The sequence below is a fragment of the Procambarus clarkii genome, chromosome 19, assembly GCF_040958095.1.
Source record: "Procambarus clarkii isolate CNS0578487 chromosome 19, FALCON_Pclarkii_2.0, whole genome shotgun sequence".
Lineage (NCBI taxonomy): Eukaryota > Metazoa > Arthropoda > Malacostraca > Decapoda > Cambaridae > Procambarus > Procambarus clarkii.
In genome coordinates this window covers 45,527,960-45,548,746 of record NC_091168.1, presented here as the reverse complement: position 1 = coordinate 45,548,746, position 20,787 = coordinate 45,527,960, and the positions used below count along the sequence as shown (strand labels likewise).

Here is a 20,787-nt window from a genome sequence, read left to right as displayed (position 1 = left end):
TTGGTTAATGCGCGATTTTTTGTTTAACTCTCCGAGGTTGAGTGAGGAATAGTGCACAGACTCTACAGGTCTCAATGCATCAGAACAAATTGTTATGACGCCCTTAGCAGAGTGTGAAGTGTTTTAGGATGTTCCATACCTCATCTCTCTCTCTCTCTCTCTCTCTCTCCGGAATGAGTTGGTGACGTGATCCAGATGATCTGCAGATGATTTGCCTACTACAAAATCATATGTGAGTATGCCTTCCACACCTAAATACGTTATTCTATCTATCCTTTTATCTATCATACACTTCTATGCACACGCTTCTCCATACTATCTTTTAGTGAAAAAAGTTTAGTATGGGCGAATCATTCAGATAGAACACGAACTATTTTCACCCCACCTGCTCCGAGTGAGAAAAGTCAGTCAGCCAGTGCTTCACCTCCCGGTAAGACGCCCTTCTGGCCCGCAACCCATTCATTCACCATAACCCACATGTGAGTCACACCTGAATCATGCTTAGATCTAGAGCCACCATGCTTTACTCGCTCTAGCATTCACACACACACCTTTACAACTCTGCGCTTGCAAACATACACTTTCAACACTCATCTCACCCATTCTACCACTGCACCATGCGAACAGAACACTGCACCACTCATCCCCTACACACCTGTTACACCTGTTCATATGCTCTCTCTAACCTAACCACACACCTCTTAACCTCATGAGGACTACGACCGCGCGCACGCGGGGCATTACTCACCGCGATGAGATGGATCGCTCTGTGCTCACCTAGGTAAGTGAGTCACAGGTGGCTCACTTACCTAGGTGCTCGTGAACGGTCGTAGTCCTAAACTTCAGTACTCCCCACATCACGTCTGAGGCCAAAAATATTGCATAATAAGAAGAAAACTACATAGGAGTCAGTAAGATCACACTCTTCCAAAAGGGAACAGAAAATGGGGTTAGGTACGGTGAACATATGACATTAACATCGTTACACATACCCAATGCTCTTAATAGCTGCCTCATTTTGGGTTAACGTCAAGTCTAGTATTGCTGGAGAGTCCTCTTCCTTTACTTCTGTTGGCTGTGTGCTATACTGTTTCGAGAAGTGCTTGTCCACTGTATCTACTAGTTTTTCTCTCCATGTCTCATCAGTCCTGTAGGCGTCTTTATTTACCCATTCTATTTCTCTTTATTGAAATCTCCAAGTATTATAATTCTAGTTCTCATCCACTCCTTGCCACTGTAGCTGTTTTTTCTCGTTCGATTTCTGAAGTCTCATTCGATTTATCGTATTCATCCCTAGGCCTCTGTGAGACTACACTTCCGGGTGTCTACTGCAAACACAGGCTCAATGTAGGGAAGCTAGATGTGAAATTAGCAATCCGGAAGGTGAGAGTATAATATACTTCTTCGCCACATGCCTTGGGCGTCAGATGTGAGATATACACTCTGGTAGATACTCAGATGGCCTTGAGCGTCAGATGTGTAATAACCAATTTTATCTTATAACATAGCACCGCGCTGGGCACCAGCATACGAAAAATTATTGGTTAAATACTCCCAGGAGACGTTAGCAAACGTCAAAGATCTAGTACTTCAGGTTGAGATGAAGGCCGGAAGGGATCTTCACTTCCACAAGCAATACAAGACCTTCCTCACTTGGATCATTCTCTCTGCAACTTGCATGCAAGCATATCTAGCAGATAGTGGATGAGATCTCACACCAAATTTTAATTTAGTGAATATTAGGGGCTGCAACCCGAGCCAACTCAAGTTCACTGATTAAGTAGCAAGATGAATAAGTTGGGCAGTACTGCAGAATGAGGAGTGACATAATTGTTATTTAACAAACTTACTGACTAGTATATATATATATATATATATATATATATATATATATATATATATATATATATATATATATATATATATATATGACAATGTCAGACCACGGAGGAAAAATGAAACAGGAATTTCCTTAAGTACTTTCGTGTATTAAATACATCTTCAGAAGGACCTTCTGAAGATGTATTTAATATACGAAAGTACTTAAGGAAATTCCTGTTTCATTTTTCCTCCGTGGTCTGACATTGTCATATTGTTAATCACGTGTTTATTTTCGTGATACACACACACACACACATATATATATATATATATATATATATATATATATATATATATATATATATATATATATATATATATATATATATATATATATATATATATATATATATATGTATGTATATATATATGTATATATATATATATATATATATATATATATATATATATATATATATATATATATATATATATATATATGCGAACAAGCCTGAATGGTCCCCAGGACAATATGCAACTGAAAACTCACACCCCAGAAGTGACTCGAACCCATACTCCCAGAAGCAACGCAACTGGTATGTACAAGACGCCTTAATCCACTTGACCATCACGACCGGACAAAATGAGGTGATAGCCGAGGCTATTTGAACCACCCCACCGCCGGCACTCGGATAGTAATCTTGGGCATAGCATTTTACCAAATCACCTCATTCTTTGGGGCACACGTGAGGAACACAAATGCGAACAAGCCTGAATGGTCCCCAGGACAATATGCAACTGAAAACTCACACCCCAGAATTTACTCGAACCCATACTCCCAGAAGCAACGCAACTGGTATGTACAAGACGCCTTAATCCACTTGACCATCACGACCGGACAAAATGAGGTGATAGCCGAGGCTATTTGAACCACCCCACCGCCGGCACTCGGATAGTAATCTTGGGCATAGCATTTTACCAAATCACCTCATTCTTTGGGGCACACGTGAGGAACACAAATGCGAACAAGCCTGAATGGTCCCCAGGACAATATGCAACTGAAAACTCACACCCCAGAAGTGACTCGAACCCATACTCCCAGAAGCAACGCAACTGGTATGTACAAGACGCCTTAATCCACTTGGCCATCACAACCGGACAAAATGAGGTGATAGCCGAGGCTATTTGAACCACCCCACCGCCGGCACTCAGATAGTAATCTTGGGCATAGCATTTTACCAAATCACCTCATTCTTTGGGGCACACGTGAGGAACACAAATGCGAACAAGCCTGAATGGTCCCCAGGACAATATGCAACTGAAAACTCACACCCCAGAAGTGACTCGAACCCATACTCCTAGAAGCAACGCAACTGGTATGTACAAGACGCCTTAATCCACTTGACCATCACAACCGGACAAAATGAGGTGATAGCCGAGGCTATTTGAACCACCCCACCGCCGGCACTCGGATAGTAATCTTGGGCATAGCATTTTACCAAATCACCTCATTCTTTGGGGCACACGTGAGGAACACAAATGCGAACAAGCCTGAATGGTCCCCAGGACAATATGCAACTGAAAACTCACACCCCAGAAGTGACTCGAACCCATACTCCCAGAAGCAACGCAACTGGTATGTACAAGATGCCTTAATCCACTTGACCATCACGACCGGACAAAATGAGGTGATAGCCGAGGCTATTTGAACCACCCCACCGCCGGCACTCGGATAGTAATCATGGGCATAACATTTTACAAAATCACCTCATTCTTTGGGGCACACGTGAGGAACACAAATGCGAACAAGCCTGAATGGTCCCCAGGACAATATGCAACTGAAAACTCACACCCCAGAAGTGACTCGAACCCATACTCCCAGAAGCAACGCAACTGGTATGTACAAGACGCCTTAATCCACTTGACCATCACGACCGGACAAAATGAGGTGATAGCCGAGGCTATTTGAACCACCCCACCGCCGGCACTCGGATAGTAATCTTTGGCATAGCATTTTACCAAATCACCTCATTCTTTGGGGCACACGTGAGGAACGCAAATGCGAACAAGCCTGAATGGTCCCCAGGACAATATGCAACTGAAAACTCACACCCCAGAAGTGACTCGAACCCATACTCCCAGAAGCAACGCAACTGGTATGTACAAGACGCCTTAATCCACTTGACCATCACGACCGGACAAAATGAGGTGATAGCCGAGGCTATTTGAACCACCCCACCGCCGGCACTCGGATAGTAATCTTGGGCATAGTATTTTACCAAATCACCTCATTCTTTGGGGCACACGTGAGGAACACAAATGCGAACAAGCCTGAATGGTCCCCAGGACAATATGCAACTGAAAACTCACACCCCAGAAGTGACTCAAACCCATACTCCCAGAAGCAACGCAACTGGTATGTACAAGACGCATTAATCCACTTGACCATCACGACCGGACAAAATGAGGTGATAGCCGAGGCTATTTGAACCACCCCACCGCCGGCACTCGGATAGTAATCTTGGGCATAGCATTTTACCAAATCACCTCATTCTTTGGGGCACACGTGAGGAACACAAATGCGAACAAGCCTGAATGGTCCCCAGGACAATATGCAACTGAAAACTCACACCCCAGAAGTGACTCGAACCCATACTCCCAGAAGCAACGCAACTGGTATGTACAAGATGCCTTAATCCACTTGACCATCACGACCGGACAAAATGAGGTGAAAGTCTCAGTTGCATATTGAGTTTTCAGTTGCATATTGTCCTGGGGACCATTCAGGCTTGTTCGCATTTGTGTTCCTCACGTGTGCCCCAAAGAATGAGGTGATTTGGTAAAATGCTATGCCCAAGATTACTATCCGAGTGCCGGCGGTGGGGTGGTTCAAATAGCCTCGGCTATCACCTCATTTTTTCCGGTCGTGATGGTCAAGTGGATTAAGGCGTCTTGTACATACCAGTTGCGTTGCTTCTGGGAGTATGGGTTCGAGTCACTTCTGGGGTGTGAGTTTTCAGTTGCATATTGTCCTGGGGACCATTCAGGCTTGTTCGCATTTGCGTTCCTCACGTGTGCCCCAAAGAATGAGGTGATTTGGTAAAATGCTATGCCCAAGATTACTATCCGAGTGCCGGCGGTGGGGTGGTTCAAATAGCCTCGGCTATCACCTCATTTTGTCCGGTCGTGATGGTCAAGTGGATTAAGGCGTCTTGTACATACCAGTTGCGTTGCTTCTGGGAGTATGGGTTCGAGTCACTTCTGGGGTGTGAGTTTTCAGTTTCATATTGTCCTGGGGACCATTCAGGCTTGTTCGCATTTGTGTTCCTCACGTGTGCCCCAAAGAATGAGGTGATTTTGTAAAATGCTATGCCCATGATTACTATCCGAGTGCCGGCGGTGGGGTGGTTCAAATAGCCTCGGCTATCACCTCATTTTGTCCGGTCGTGATGGTCAAGTGGATTAAGGCATCTTGTACATACCAGTTACGTTGCTTCTGGGAGTATGGGTTCGAGTCACTTCTGGGGTGTGAGTTTTCAGTTGCATATTGTCCTGGGGACCATTCAGGCTTGTTCGCATTTGTGTACCTCACGTGTGCCCCAAAGAATGAGGTGATTTGGTAAAATGCTATGCCCAAGATTACTATCCGAGTGCCGGCGGTGGGGTGGTTCAAATAGCCTCGGCTATCACCTCATTTTGTCCGGTCGTGATGGTCAAGTGGATTAAGGCGTCTTGTACATACCAGTTGCGTTGCTTCTGGGAGTATGGGTTCGAGTCACTTCTGGGGTGTGAGTTTTCAGTTGCATATTGTCCTGGGGACCATTCAGGCTTGTTCGCATTTGCGTTCCTCACGTGTGCCCCAAAGAATGAGGTGATTTGGTAAAATGCTATGCCCAAGATTACTATCCGAGTGCCGGCGGTGGGGTGGTTCAAATAGCCTCGGCTATCACCTCATTTTGTCCGGTCGTGATAGTCAAGTGGATTAAGGCGTCTTGTACATACCAGTTGCGTTGCTTCTGGGAGTATGGGTTCGAGTCACTTCTGGGGTGTGAGTTTTCAGTTGCATATTGTCCTGGGGACCATTCAGGCTTGTTCGCATTTGTGTTCCTCACGTGTGCCCCAAAGAATGAGGTGATTTTGTAAAATGCTATGCCCATGATTACTATCCGAGTGCCGGCGGTGGGGTGGTTCAAATAGCCTCGGCTATCACCTCATTTTGTCCGGTCGTGATGGTCAAGTGGATTAAGGCGTCTTGTACATACCAGTTGCGTTGCTTCTGGGAGTATGGGTTCGAGTCACTTCTGGGGTGTGAGTTTTCAGTTGCATATTGTCCTGGGGACCATTCAGGCTTGTTCGCATTTGTGTTCCTCACGTGTGCCCCAAAGAATGAGGTGATTTGGTAAAATGCTATGCCCAAGATTACTATCCGAGTGCCGGCGGTGGGGTGGTTCAAATAGCCTCGGCTATCACCTCATTTTGTCCGGTCGTGATGGTCAAGTGGATTAAGGCGTCTTGTACATACCAGTTGCGTTGCTTCTGGGAGTATGGGTTCGAGTCACTTCTGGGGTGTGAGTTTTCAGTTGCATATTGTCCTGGGGACCATTCAGGCTTGTTCGCATTTGTGTTCCTCACGTGTGCCCCAAAGAATGAGGTGATTTGGTAAAATGCTATGCCCAAGATTACTATCCGAGTGCCGGCGGTGGGGTGGTTCAAATAGCCTCGGCTATCACCTCATTTTGTCCGGTCGTGATGGTCATGTGGATTAAGGCGTCTTGTACATACCAGTTGCGTTGCTTCTGGGAGTATGGGTTCGAGTCACTTCTGGGGTGTGAGTTTTCAGTTGCATATTGTCCTGGGGACCATTCAGGCTTGTTCGCATTTGTGTTCCTCACGTGTGCCCCAAAGAATGAGGTGATTTGGTAAAATGCTATGCCCAAGATTACTATCCGAGTCCCGGCGGTGGGGTGGTTCAAATAGCCTCGGCTATCACCTCATTTTGTCCGGTCGTGATGGTCAAGTGGATTAAGGTGTCTTGTACATACCAGTTGCGTTGCTTCTGGGAGTATGGGTTCGAGTCACTTCTGGGGTGTGAGTTTTCAGTTGCATATTGTCCTGGGGACCATTCAGGCGTGTTCGCATTTGTGTTCCTCACGTGTGCCCCAAAGAATGAGGTGATTTGGTAAAATGCTATGCCCAAGATTACTATCCGAGTGCCGGCGGTGGGGTGGTTCAAATAGCCTCGGCTATCACCTCATTTTGTCCGGTCGTGATGGTCAAGTGGATTAAGGCGTCTTGTACATACCAGTTGCGTTGCTTCTGGGAGTATGGGTTCGAGTCACTTCTGGGGTGTGAGTTTTCATTTATATATATATATATATGTATATATATATTGTTAAATATGACCGAAAAAGTAAGATTAATAATTTTAACACGAATTTTCTCAATATTTCTTATGATTCTTTTCACTGTTGATAGTAATTGAAAAATCAATTCTCCAAAATTCATTTTTATTTCTAGACTGACGCGACACTTGAACGCTTTTCTTGATAACTTATTACATTTTCAAAGACTTTTAGTTTACACACACACAACTATAACCTGCAAACACTAAACAGAATTCTTACTACACTATGATTTACACAGCTTTCATTTTATACCCGCATTTTTGGTGAGGTGATATGTTACAACAGTTTTGGATGAGGTGAACAAAACTTTCAACACAGGACTGAACACGAAACAGTGGGTATTAATTGGGTAAATTGAAGGTAAGGATGGAAGTAACTGCAAAAGGGCCTATTGGCCCATATTTCTTGATGCTTTTATATTGGAGCGAAGTCTTGAAGTGGGTAGAATATAGTTGTGCATTAATTGGCTGTTGATTGCTGGTGTTGTCTTCTTGATGTGTAGTGCCTCGCAGATGTCAAGCCGCCTGCTGTCGCTGTATCTATCTCTGATTTCTGTATTGTTTGCTAAGATTTCTCTGGTGATGGTCTGGTTGTGGGAAGAGATTATATGTTCCTTAATGGAGCCCTGTTGCTTATGCATCGTTAAGCAACAGGGCTCCATTAAGGAACTACATAATAACACACTAGACAACATGTAACACAACAGTTACTGACCATCAGCACCACTGACAACAACACACTAGACAACATGTAACACAACAGTTACTGACCATCAGCACCACTGACAACAACACACTAGACAACATGTAACACAACAGGTACTGACCATCAGCATCACTGACAACAACACACTAGACAACATGTAACACAACAGGTACTGACCATCAGCACCACTGACAACAACACACTAGACAACATGTAACACAACAGTTACTGACCATCAGCACCACTGACAACAACACACTAGACAACATGTAACACAACAGTTACTGACCATCAGCACCACTGACAACAACACACTAGACAACATGTAACACAACAGGTACTGACCATCAGCACCACTGACACCACTCACTTTACCTCACCTCCACCACTTATATCACATCGCGTCCACCACTACGACTGACTCTGCCTCCCCTCCTCCTCCACCACTATTACTCCCCCCTCTCTTCCCTCCAAGTGGTGTCAAAACACCATTTTTACTCTCCAACAACACACTGGCAGGGGTATCCAGCAACACACTGGCAGGGGTCTCCAACAACACACTGGCAGGGGTCTCCAGCAACACACTGACAGGGGTCTCCAGCAACACACTGGCAGGGGTCTGCAGCAACACACTGGCAGGGGTCTCCAGCAACACACTGGCAGGGGTCTCCAGCAACACACTGGCAGGGGTCTCCAGCAACAAACTGGCAAGGGTCTCCAGCAACACACTGGCAGGGGTCTCCAGCAACACGCTAGCAGGGGTCTCAACCAACCCCTGGCAGGGGTCTCCATCAACACACTGGCAGAGGTCTCCATCAACACACTGGCAGGGGTCTCCAACAACACACTGGCAGTTGTCTCCAGCAACACGCTGGCAATGGTCTCCAACAACACACTGGCAGAGGTCTCCAGCAACACGCTGGCAAGGGTCTCCATCAACACACTGGCAGAGGTCTCCAGCAACACGCTGGCAAGGGTCTCCAACAACACACTGGCAGAGGTCTCCAATATGGTTTATTTGAATATGAATCAAAAGATTTATGGATTAGACTGTAAGTATCAGCTAACTGTGCACATTTACTGAGGTTCGTATCTCCCGTATCTGCAAGATAGAACGCACTGGGTTAGGTAGGTATACGTTGCATGAATTCTTCCATTAATACAAGGTTTAATAATTCACTAAAGGTGGTGATCTGGGCTGATTCTAACTACTTCAGGAAATAACTGGTTTTATTCTCCACGTACTCCAAGTCGGTTTGGGACTGAGTCTTGACATAGTCCCTGAAATGTTGTGGATAATTTTTAGTGGATAGTAGCTATGCATAAAGACTACTTGCTTTAGCACTTCGTAGTCAGTCTTGGTGGCAAGAGTACTGAGGGTCAAGGCAGCTCTTCCTCTAAGGTGAGCTCTGAGAAGTACTGTAGTTGTTGTTTAATATTCACTACCTGAAACAAAAAGTTCCAAGTAGCACGAGCTATGGTGAGCCCGTAGTAACCTGAGAGAAGTACTGACCATTGGATCCTAGGCCAGAGTAACTGAGTGGCTCAGTTACTGAGTAACTGAGAGAGCAAGAGTTGTCCTATTGGAATCTATGTAATTAACTGCAGTTACTATTCCTTGTGCTCTGTAAAAGAATAGTAATCTCCCTACCTGAGCAGTTAATCACGAACTTTGACCGGAGGCTTAGGAGTGCAGGGAGTGTCACCACTCTGATGGGAACGGCTATACGAGTCCCGAATGTACAACAGAGTTCTGGATGCGAAAGGATCTGTAGTCCAATACTTCCTACTAAGTTTGTAATGCAAAGTGGAACATGATAGTTCGAAGACAAATCAAAGTATAAGATAAGTACCCGAGGGGGGTGATCTGCCTGAGTGAGTCACTTCTGTTGGGACAAAATTAATATGGGTAAATAAGATATAAGATTAGTTGAGAAGACTAACCATTAAGAGTATGAATTTGCCCATAAAACATCACATAATCAAAAGTAAATCTAATAAACTAATCACAAGTTGCTACACCTGTAATGGAGATATATATGTTCAGTCACAAATATGAAATCCTAAAATGGATTCTGAAAAAATGCAAACAAGTATAAAAGCAAATTATAGCAACTAAACACAACATTAAGCAAAGGTTGCTAGGAACAGTTCCTGAGATTGGCTCCTAGGACAGGTCCCCACTCGATGCGACATCAAACAGTATCGCAGCTTTACTCGGCAGGTGTATTGTGGCTATCACTCTCATCAAATAAAAAAAGTACTGTTTTGGTCCTTGCAGTGTATAAGTTGCAGGAAGAACCAAAAACACCAGATGAACAATAAAACAAACTTACTATAATATTAATAAACAAAATAATACCTGAGTACACTTGGCAAAAATATACACGCAAACTGAAACAAGGAAATATGAAATCAATTATATTAATATACCACTGGTGAGCTGAATACATCCAATGTACCACCACAGCATCCAGCACGTCACGACTACGTTACAGTTCCTAATCACGCCGGTTGAGATTAATGACTGATGTATTCCTGATCATGTGGGCATTCTGGGGACAACCGACATGATAGTTTTCCATTCAGGAGTAAAAGATATCGGCTTCGTGCACCATGCACTGCAATAAGACTTTCAAGTCAGCTGTGGGAGAATCTTGAGACCATTCTCTCACACACCCATTCCATCCGTACTTTTTGCCTTGCTCTTACCTTCCTCTAAGAATTTCCTCCTCACCCCTCTCTTGCCTTACTTGATGTCTGTGCCTCCCTCGCTCCCATCACAAGTGACTTGATAGTGGTCCACGAGGAACCGAAACGTCGTCGTCTCCTCATTTTCTGGTGTGTGGTTTAGTCGTCATATCCTCAGCCACATTATTGTGACTCATCGTCTGCTCCTAGGAGAAGGTAATTCCTAGAATAAGGTGAGGAGAAGGTAAGAGTATAATGAAAGGTACGAATAGGATGAATGTAATAATGGTATGAAGGAAGTATGGGATAGGTAAGTATAAGAGGAGGGGGTAAGATAAAAAAAAGGGGGTAGGCTTATTTCAGGTCGTATTTGTTAAGAAGGTTAGAGCATTTAAGTATGCACCGTGAAAGACAAGAGTCAACAGCAACAAAGCCAAGACTAAGGTTCAAGTATGGTAGGTTGTGAATCAGAACCGAATCAACAAGACCGCATCTGTGAAGAGTAGAGGCAGGAAAGATTATTTTAGGAGAAGACCTATTAATAAGATGATTTATAGTCCCTAACATGAGAGAAGTCATGATTACGTTAATCTCTTACCTGCTCCTCGCCTCACTCTTTCCTTACTTATTGCCCGTTTCTTTATCTTTCTCTGCTTCTCAACGGGAAGCCGAAGTACTGGCAACCAAATTTGCAGAAGGAGCAGCCAATAATCAGTTTCCACCAGATGTACTAACCGTACAGACAGGATTAGAGAAAGAAAGGTGGCACAGAATCCTTACATCATGTGCAGAAGTCTCTGATACTAATACCCCTTTCATACAGGATGGGCTCAATCGGGCTAAGAAAAACTCCAAAGATACATACCCTATATTTATAGGTTATTTTGTTGTCTCTTCTTCTTCTTGATAGTAGGTGCAGTTTGCATGAAGGGTTTGTCCTCCCGATGACTGCACCAGTACAGATGTTGGTAGAGGCGTTTATGTTGAGGATGATAAGAGTTTCAAAAGTGCTTGTTGCGTTGTCGTGTAGACAGAGGAGCGGCGACTAGAACAGAGGTGCATGTTAGAGGGAGACTTGCCGCACCGCAGGGCGGTGTGTTGTGTTTATGGCGTCAGCTGATCCTCGGTGTTGCGATGAGACATTTGTTTTTGGTACTAAGCTGTTGGTGGCGCCAGGTATAAATGTGGCGCGGGTCAGATATGACCAAATTTATTGGTCGACTGGAGATATTTAGCCAGTGCTTTGACTATTTGGTATTTTTCCTGTAACGAGTGGTCAACTCCTCCTAATATATGCTCGATGATAAAGGGTATTTTAAGTGTGTTAAATACTTGTTTGAAATTTACACTGGCACTATGATGTCGGAAGCAGTGAAGAAGATAGTGTTCGACTGTTTCAGGCACCTGACAGTGGATGCAGAGTTCGTTGATGTCTGTTCTGTACTTAGAGCTGTGTGCTGCCAGTTTGGTGTTTCCCAGCCTTATTCTGGTCATCGTTACATCAATTTCTCTGCTTATATATCTGACATGTTTCCAAGTTTCCCATTTCTTTTTAACGGACCCATAGTACAAAGGTGAGCATGACGTTTTCAATTTCGTCGCAAAATCTTGGGTGATGGTATTTTTGAAGGCTCTTTTACGTGCAACATGGGGACTTGGATGACGGGTAATGTGAGGCGTGTTGTGCATTGCTTTGGCTAGTTGATCTACTAGTTCATTATGGAGAATACCACAATGCGCTGGGACCCATTGGATAGAGGTATCATAACCGTTCAATCGATGTTCATGAAGAAGTTGAAGACATGGGTAAACAAACTCCTTGCACGTTGTTCAAGAGTACGTAATTGCTTGAACCGCACTCTTGGAGTCACTGCAGATTGTATATGTCCCGATTGGTAATGTTGTGATTATTTGGAGAGCTTGATATAAGGCATGTAATTCAGCTGTGAAAATAGATAGTTGGTTTGGTAACAGCCATCCCTGCTTGAGATAGTATTCCAGTATCCATACAGCGCTAGTGACCGAGGGTACGTTGTTCATGAAGATGCGAGATCCATCTGTATAAATTGCTGTGATATTTGGATAACAATTTTTAATTGTTGAGACAAAGACTGAGGCTATGGCTGAGTTTGGTGCAGACTTTGCAATGTTGTCTTCGAGTTGTGTTGATGTATTAGGAGTTATACGGCTCATATTTGTGTCCACCTAATTTCCATTCATTTTTCATTGTACCTCACCTCACTTCACCTCTCTCTCCTGCCTATAAATGTTCAATACTTGGCATGTAAATCATTCCTACTGAATATGTATTAATATACGAAAGTACATAAGAAAATTCCTGTTTCAATTCTTCCTCCGATGGTCTGACACTGTCGTATTTGGAGTTGTATAAAGCCAAGGTGGAATAGGGGGAACAGTAAGTTGGGTTTCAGAGTATAGGAGTAGAGAGAGGTCTATATTGAGGTTATTTGTAGCCCGTGTGAGGAAAGGTTGCGAGTGATTGGTTGGGAAGCGGGGGTTATGTGGGTTAACTGCTGGGTTAATTTTTGGTCTGTGTGGGTAAAAAAAAGGAAGTTGGCGAGACGGTGGGCTCCACCTGTTGACCGTAAGGACTCCGGCGGTCGTCCCCACAACCTGGCCATGACTCTTCCTGCACAGAAGAGGTAGCCAGTGGAGCGCACAGGACTTTGCTGACTGCGTCTAGAGTGATTCGTTCCCTCATCTCAGACCTCAAGATCTTCAAGTCTCCCAGAGCACTCATTATAGCTATTAGGAACGAACTCACGACCTTGAGATTATGAGACTCACGCGTTGCCTACTGCGCTAAAAATTATTTTGTTGTCTCAAAGAGTCAACAAAATAACCTATAAAATTATTAGAAACCTCAGCCCAGAGGGAGACGCTGCATACCTTGGGTTAATTAATTTAGTCAGGACATTTCAAACTAGACCAACAGCTTGGAATGGAACAGACATAGTGCCGATCCCAAAATCCAAAGATCCAGCTGATCCAAGGCCCATCTCTCTCCAGAGCTGTGCAGCCACATGGCTGACAGAATGGTCCTCAACAGACTTGAGTGGAAAATGCCTAAACTGCACCAGGATATGTATGTCTAGAGAAAATGGGTTGGCACAGTGGAATGTATTACAACTCTGTTAGCCCACTTGAATGACAGACTGGGAATTCTGATATTCCTGGGCCTTGAGAAAGCCTTTGAACTAGCTAGCGCCCCAGCTATTCTCTGCTGTCTCATTGACAAAGAGGTCAAAAGCAACTAGTTCTCCTGGACCATAACCTGTCTCATAAACAGAGAAGCAGGAGTGAAACTTCATGACACAGTCTCTGAATACAAAAGATATGAAAATGGTTAACCGCAAGGCAGCATTCTCAGCCCATTCTCTTCAACTGTTTAATGGAAAGAATAATGAGGTTGAAACTCCCGCAACACTGCAGGCTGCTAAACTACGCGGACAACTTTGTCATCAACATAAAAGGAAAGAAAGCAGCATGCCTTGCACCCAAATGCTTAGCTCTGCTATTGATTCTGTTATTGACCAAAAGCTCTGTTATTGAATACAATGCTCTACATCTCACAACAGTGAAGAAGCAAAGCAGATTGGTGTCAAACTCAACCCCATCAGGACAAATGCCAATGTCCATTAAAATAGTGAAGCCCAACACCCAACTCACAGTACAGGGTCAACCAATTGAATGGGTGGACACTTCTCAGTATCTAGGAATAATCCTGGACTCACATAAATTGTAATGCCGAGGTCACTTACTTGAGAGAGAGGACTGGGGCCCGGGTGGCAATCCTCAGGTCGCTAACCTCCCTAACAGTCATCTGTTATGCTGATGATATATGTTTACAGGCTGCCTTCGAGCCTAGAATGCAAGTTCTGCTCGATGCTTTTGCTACTAGAGCTGAGGAATGCGGCCTCCTTATCTCTGTACAGAAAACTCGTGTTCTCATTCCGTGTGGTATTCCACCACCCAATTATCATATAGATGGGCGAGCACTTAAAAACTGCGAGTCTTACAGATACCTTGGTGTCCCCATTAACGACCCTGAGTACCTTGGTGTCCCCATTAACGACCCTGGGTACCTTTCTTCTCTCATGAGAGGACTCTGGGAGAGTGTAAAGCCCTTGCCGGTCCTTGTTGGTGTCAATCATGGAATTTACGTGAGACTTGCTAGAATGTTTTATGTATCATTTATCTGTTCTGTTATTGTCTACAATGCTCTACAACTCGCACTGTATATAGACAAAGAGTTAACATCCCTTGAAACCTTGCAAAATGAAGCTATGCGTCTCATCCTTGGGCCTCCAAAGTCGACGAGAATAGTTAATATGAGAGCAGAGTTAAAATTGCCTACCATAAGTGAGAGAATTTTGTCCATTAGCACAGTTTTCGGCGTGAAGGCATTGAGTAGATCTCGGCAACACATGAAATTTCAAGATAAACTTTCTAATATGCTATACTCACCTGAGGTCTATAGAAGAAGAGCGAAATCTGATTATGCATTTTGGTTTTACAAGGTAGCCAACTCCATCAAAATATTAAATATGTACCCAACTCAATTAATGATTATTCAACCAATTAATCCAAGGGACAACTGGGATCTATCAGTTGATTTTGTAATTGCACTCGAGAAAGATAATGAACACGCTACATTATTAAAACAGTTAACACTGAAAAGCATCACTGAGAGTTCCCAGGTAACGGGTAACGACGTGAATCAGTGCTATACCAACGGTTCTGTAGAAGAAAGTGGACGATGTACCGGATGTGCATGTAATATATTTAAACAATCTTTTCTCGTAAATACAGCAATGAAGCGCGTCAATGACTGGGCAAGTACAACTCAAACCAAACTTGCAGGCATATACCTTGCCACTGAATTTTTAAAAGACAAAGGCAGTGGACTTATATACTGTGACTCGCAGAGTGCACTCCTGGCATTGAACGCAAATAGTAGTACTAGCCGGAAAATAGTCAGTGATATACGAATGAATGTTTTAGCTGCTAAAGAAAACAGATTTGAAATTAAATTCCTATGGATACCATCACATGTTGGCATCTCAAGGCATGACACTGTTGATATGGTTGCAAAAACAGTCTGTAAAAAAACAGCAGTAGAAATTGATATGGGTGCTTCATTAGTAGTTACAATGGTGTACATTATAGTGACATTAGTAGTGACTTAACCAAATATCTAATGAAAATCACACTGACCTAACAGATTCACAAAGGGCTGAAAGTTATGCCATTAAACATTATGATAAATATCGTGAGGAGACATTCACATATGGACTAATAGAGCAAGAACTCGGCAATGTGATGTTATAGTGGCCAGAATACACCTAGGATACTGACGTATCTGGCAGCTTTCTCAAAACCCAAATGTCGAGTACACAATGTGTTAACTTTGTGAAAGAGAAAATATGCACTCTCTTGAACATTATATTGTACAATGTCCCATACTGACTGACTTTCGCCCTCCTGGGCTAAGGTATGCTGAACTCTGCAATTACTATATGAGTATTGGAACACTTGATGATTTATTGGACTTGTACCCAAGATTGACTATTTAACACATCTGTTATACAATGTATTGTACATATACAATATGTAATACATCTAAACAACAAGGTATGTACCTATAACTTAAGCTTGTAAAAGTATCTTAAGCACCCTCAGTGGTTGTTTAATATCACACTAGCTTCTATGGATGCTATCTTACCCTGTCAAAGTAGGAGAAACATAGGTGTATGTATATATGTGTGGATATGTGTAGGTATATGCATGTGTATATATGTATATGTTTGTGTATTTGTATACAGGGTATGTGGAAGCGAGTCAGAATAGAATTTCTCCTTTGTAAACGCACATTAACGACACTGTAAAAAGTTACCTTCAACACTGTTTATGTAGGACAGACGTATATCTGTGAATTTATGTTGGTAGGTTAGCATTTTAAAATCACAACAATCACTTTCTGTGGTCGATTGTTCAATAAATCTCCGAATTATATGTTTAAGAGATATCTAACCCTGTCTATGGAGGTCAGAAGAAAATGCATGTATGCTGATTAGCATTGTAAATGTGTGGACAACGTTTGTGGTAATAAATTACCACAATCTTAATTTTATTATTAAATTTTTAATTTTAATCTTAATTATTTATCTTAATTATAAGATATTAATTATATTAATTATAAATTAATTATATTAATTATAAACTAATTATAAATTAATTATAAATTAATTATAAATTAATTATATTAATTATAATCTTAATTTTAATCTTTTTATTTTAATCTTAAATTTATTATTAAATTATAATAAAATTATGCTATGAGTGTTGCCCTGGGAGCCCCTATGTGAACCAGACTAGAAAGGGGTTTGCTCTCTCTTCAAGAAAGAAGATCTCAAAGAACAGCTACGATTATCAGTAAGATAATTATTTCTCCTGATCCAGTCGCAGTACGACAGATCTTGGTGGATGGACTTGGCCGAAGCAACAGAAACTCTTGGGCTGCCAAAGCGGGAAAAGTCCTAAACAAACTACAATTAAAGAGAATGATTCTTGATAGAGGGGGTGACCATCCACACCCAAACTAAACTTGTTCCCCACCGTGGGAGAAGCCTTCCTTTAAAATACTAATAGAATGTCTTCCGATGAAAAAAATTGCCTATGATCCAATAATCCAATAGCATACTATATAAGAGCAAATGTGCAGCATTGCAGTAGCAGGAGTCACCCACATCTTCACAGACGGATCGGTGGACACAGAATATGAGAGTAATGGCGCTGCTCCTTGCACGGACAGCGAACAGGCATATTGGAGACTGGGAGGACTAGTATCATCAACCCAAACTGAGCTGTTTGCCATACAACAGGCATTCGCATATGTGATTGCACAAAACACTCAAAATGCAATCATACACTCAAACTCTAAAGCTGCACTTCAAATATTCGGAAAAAAATCAGTGGAAAGACAATGTGGAAATTATTATTACCATTTTGCATCTTGGAGCAGTAGCTAAAGGCAGAAGACTCAACGTCACCCTAAACTGGATTCCATACCATGCTGGAATCCATTAAATGAGAAAGCTGATGAAATTGCTAAATTAGCAACTCGTCATCCAGTGATCCACAAAACAATCCAACCCAGCCTAGAGTACATAAAACAATCCATCCCAGCCTAGAATAAATAAAAACGCCATCACTAAAAAAACTCTCACACCTCAAGAAAGCCTGTCTACACCAGAGTGTAGCAAAAGGTTCGCCCTCTGCAATATGGTATCTTCAGGCTACCAAGTTAGAAAGGGTAAATATCCCAAGAGGAATCGACAGGGAAATAACAATTCAGTTATATAGACTACGTCTCGGTTACAGATGCAACTGGGAGATTGGTGAACCCCGACAGAGAGAATGAATCTTCTGCCAAACAATCACAGAGAGGCCATTACGTCACTATCTCCTGGAATGTGAAGCAACCAACTACCTTAGAAGAACTTTAAGAGTCCCTTAATCTTGCAGTAACCACCCTGAAGTCATCAACACTGCCACTCTTCTGGTAAAAAGAAAAGGTATTCAGCAGTTGTACACCCTTATAAATACTGTCAAGCAGTATCCTCCAACGCGATAGCAGCCTGACAATTAAATTCGACCTCAGCACACAATATACATTTACTAAACAAACAATATACCACTTATGGGCTATTCATGCCCTTGCCACCTCGTCATCACCTAGCTTAATCGTCATCAATCAATCTATCTCCCTTACATTCGACTTGATAATGGTCCAGGACGGATCGAAACTTTCGTCGTCTCTCCATCTTCTGATGTGTGGCTTGGTCATCAGTGCTGCTGGTATTGTTTCTTTATGACTGTTGTTAATATGTGTGGGTACTGTGCTCGTGATATTGTACATGTTTAACGCTGACATTATCGAGAACATGAAATATTATAATCTCCTGTGTTTGTGTTGCAGGTCACACGGCCCTCCATCTGGCCACGCTGGAAGGTCACCAGTCCTGTGTACAAACGCTTCTTGATGCCGGCGCTGACCCCAACTGTCGCAACACTATGGGCTGGTCACCACTGCACTGGGCTGCATTGGGTAACTATGCCAGTCTTGTGGCATTATTCGTGAGAACTGCCGGCTGTAACCGCCACGCAGTAGACAAGTACGGCAACACAGCGCTGCACATGGCTGCCATGGGCCTAAGTATAGAGACAGCGCAATGGCTGGCTAAAGCTGGCCTTAACCCTGAGGCCAAAAATTCGGAGAATCGCACACCTCTGGACGAAGCAGAGCTGGCTGTTCAGAACTTTAACGCGTGGGTTGAGAATCAGTATTTACTTCTCAACCACGATGCTAAGACACCAAAGAAGCTTCCTTCTGACCCAGCTGCTAAGACGCCCACGCTGCCTCAACCCGACCCTGTTACTCACACGTCCATGTTTTCGCCTGCCAAAGACGATTACCTAATATTAGGCCAACCTACTACTATGCCAGTAGATGTCTCCGACTCTACTGGCAAAATACCGACGCATGACACATTGGTAAGTGCTTTCTAGCTCTGCCTTGTAGGTGTTCGTTTCTAGCTCCTCTTTATTTCACAGTTGCTCCACCTGGTCCAACTCTCTCTCTCTCAGTAACTCCCTCATAACTCCTCCCTCCTGCCATGTTTCACCTTCTACATCTCTCAGCACTCTACCTACGTCTTATACATTATCTCTCTACAGTCCCACTTGCACCTTCCCTACGTCTTCCTCCTCCCCATCCTCTTACTCGACATCTTACACCAAGTTCTCTTTACTTCATCTTTTTCAAGACCTTCCTCTCTCTTTCTGCACCTTCCACCGTCTGCTAAAGCATTCCCTTTCTCAGTACAGCCCGTCTATACCTTCCCCTAACAATATCCTTCTTCCTTTGTTTTTCAGTAGTTCATATTTGCCCTTTCTCACTGTTCTTTCTCTCCTCCCTCTCAGAACTTCCGCAGCACTACTTGTTCTAAACATTATCTCATCTTTCTCTCCTTCATAATCATAGTTAACCTTCACCTTGCGTCTATTCTTTTCCATTCAATTTTCTCTTGTTACGGCCTGTATATGGCTGAGGGGTGAAAAACGTCAATATAAAAATCACTGGGCAGGTAGAAGGTTCACTTCATTATGCGTTAGCTTTTAACTCATTAAACTTTCAAAAGCACCGTTAATTATTCTTGGGGTGACCATAATAAAACATATGGTGGCTAATATTCTTGGGGTGACCATAATAAAACATGTGGTGGTTAATATTCTTGGGGTGACCATAATAAAACATATGGTGGCTAATATTCTTGGGGTGACCATAATAAAACATATGGTGGCTAATATTCTTGGGGTGACCATAATAAAACATGTGGTGGCTAATATTCTTGGGGTGACCATAATAAAACATATGGTGGCTAATATTCTTGGGGTGACCATAATAAAACATGTGGTGGCTAATATTCTTGGGGTGACCATAATAAAACATGTGGTGGCTAATATTCTTGGGGTGACCATAATAAAACATGTGGTGGCTAATATTCTTGGGGTGACCATAATAAAACATGTGGTGGCTAAATGAATCTCCTTCCTTAAAATATAATATTGTAGAGTAAATTCCTAATTAAATGAAGATGTTAGAAATCCGAACAATTACACATAAGTGTTGGAAAATATTCTAGCATCTACATCGCATTTTTGGGGCACTCAATACTCCCCTCAAGGTCATCAGGCATCATAATTAAATGTGACCAACAAATCAATGTTAAAAATGTAAATCCACATATTATAAGTACACACTATTAGTTACTGAATAACCAAGGGATGACAAACAGGGCAAAAATATTTTGGATCTTAACTTTAAATTTAGATTATCCATGTAACTAATATTCTTAACCACATTTAGATATATATACTATTAAGAAGTGAAGTTGCAAATAACACTAATAAAACAAAAATTATCAGTCAGACCCAAGTAGAGATAAAATTTCATCTATCTGGTGTCTGAATTTTCAGAAGTCGTTCTCTGGCTGCCATTTTATCATGATATAATTACCCCCTTCATGACGGCTCATGTCACATGGTGGAGTGGGTTTCCCTTAAGCTTATGCAGGTTACC

General features: G+C 42.7%; 1 protein-coding gene across 1 annotated transcript in view; it reads left to right on the top strand.

Moving 5' to 3' along the window:
* The window catches only part of LOC123752215 (uncharacterized), a 535,987-nt gene that overhangs the window by 156,676 nt on the left and 358,524 nt on the right, over positions 1 to 20,787 (top strand). Inside the window, exon 5 of the mRNA XM_069327530.1 lies at positions 18,625 to 19,199. Within this exon, the coding sequence (XP_069183631.1) occupies positions 18,625 to 19,199 (575 nt within the window). The remainder of the gene's footprint in view (positions 1 to 18,624; positions 19,200 to 20,787) is intronic.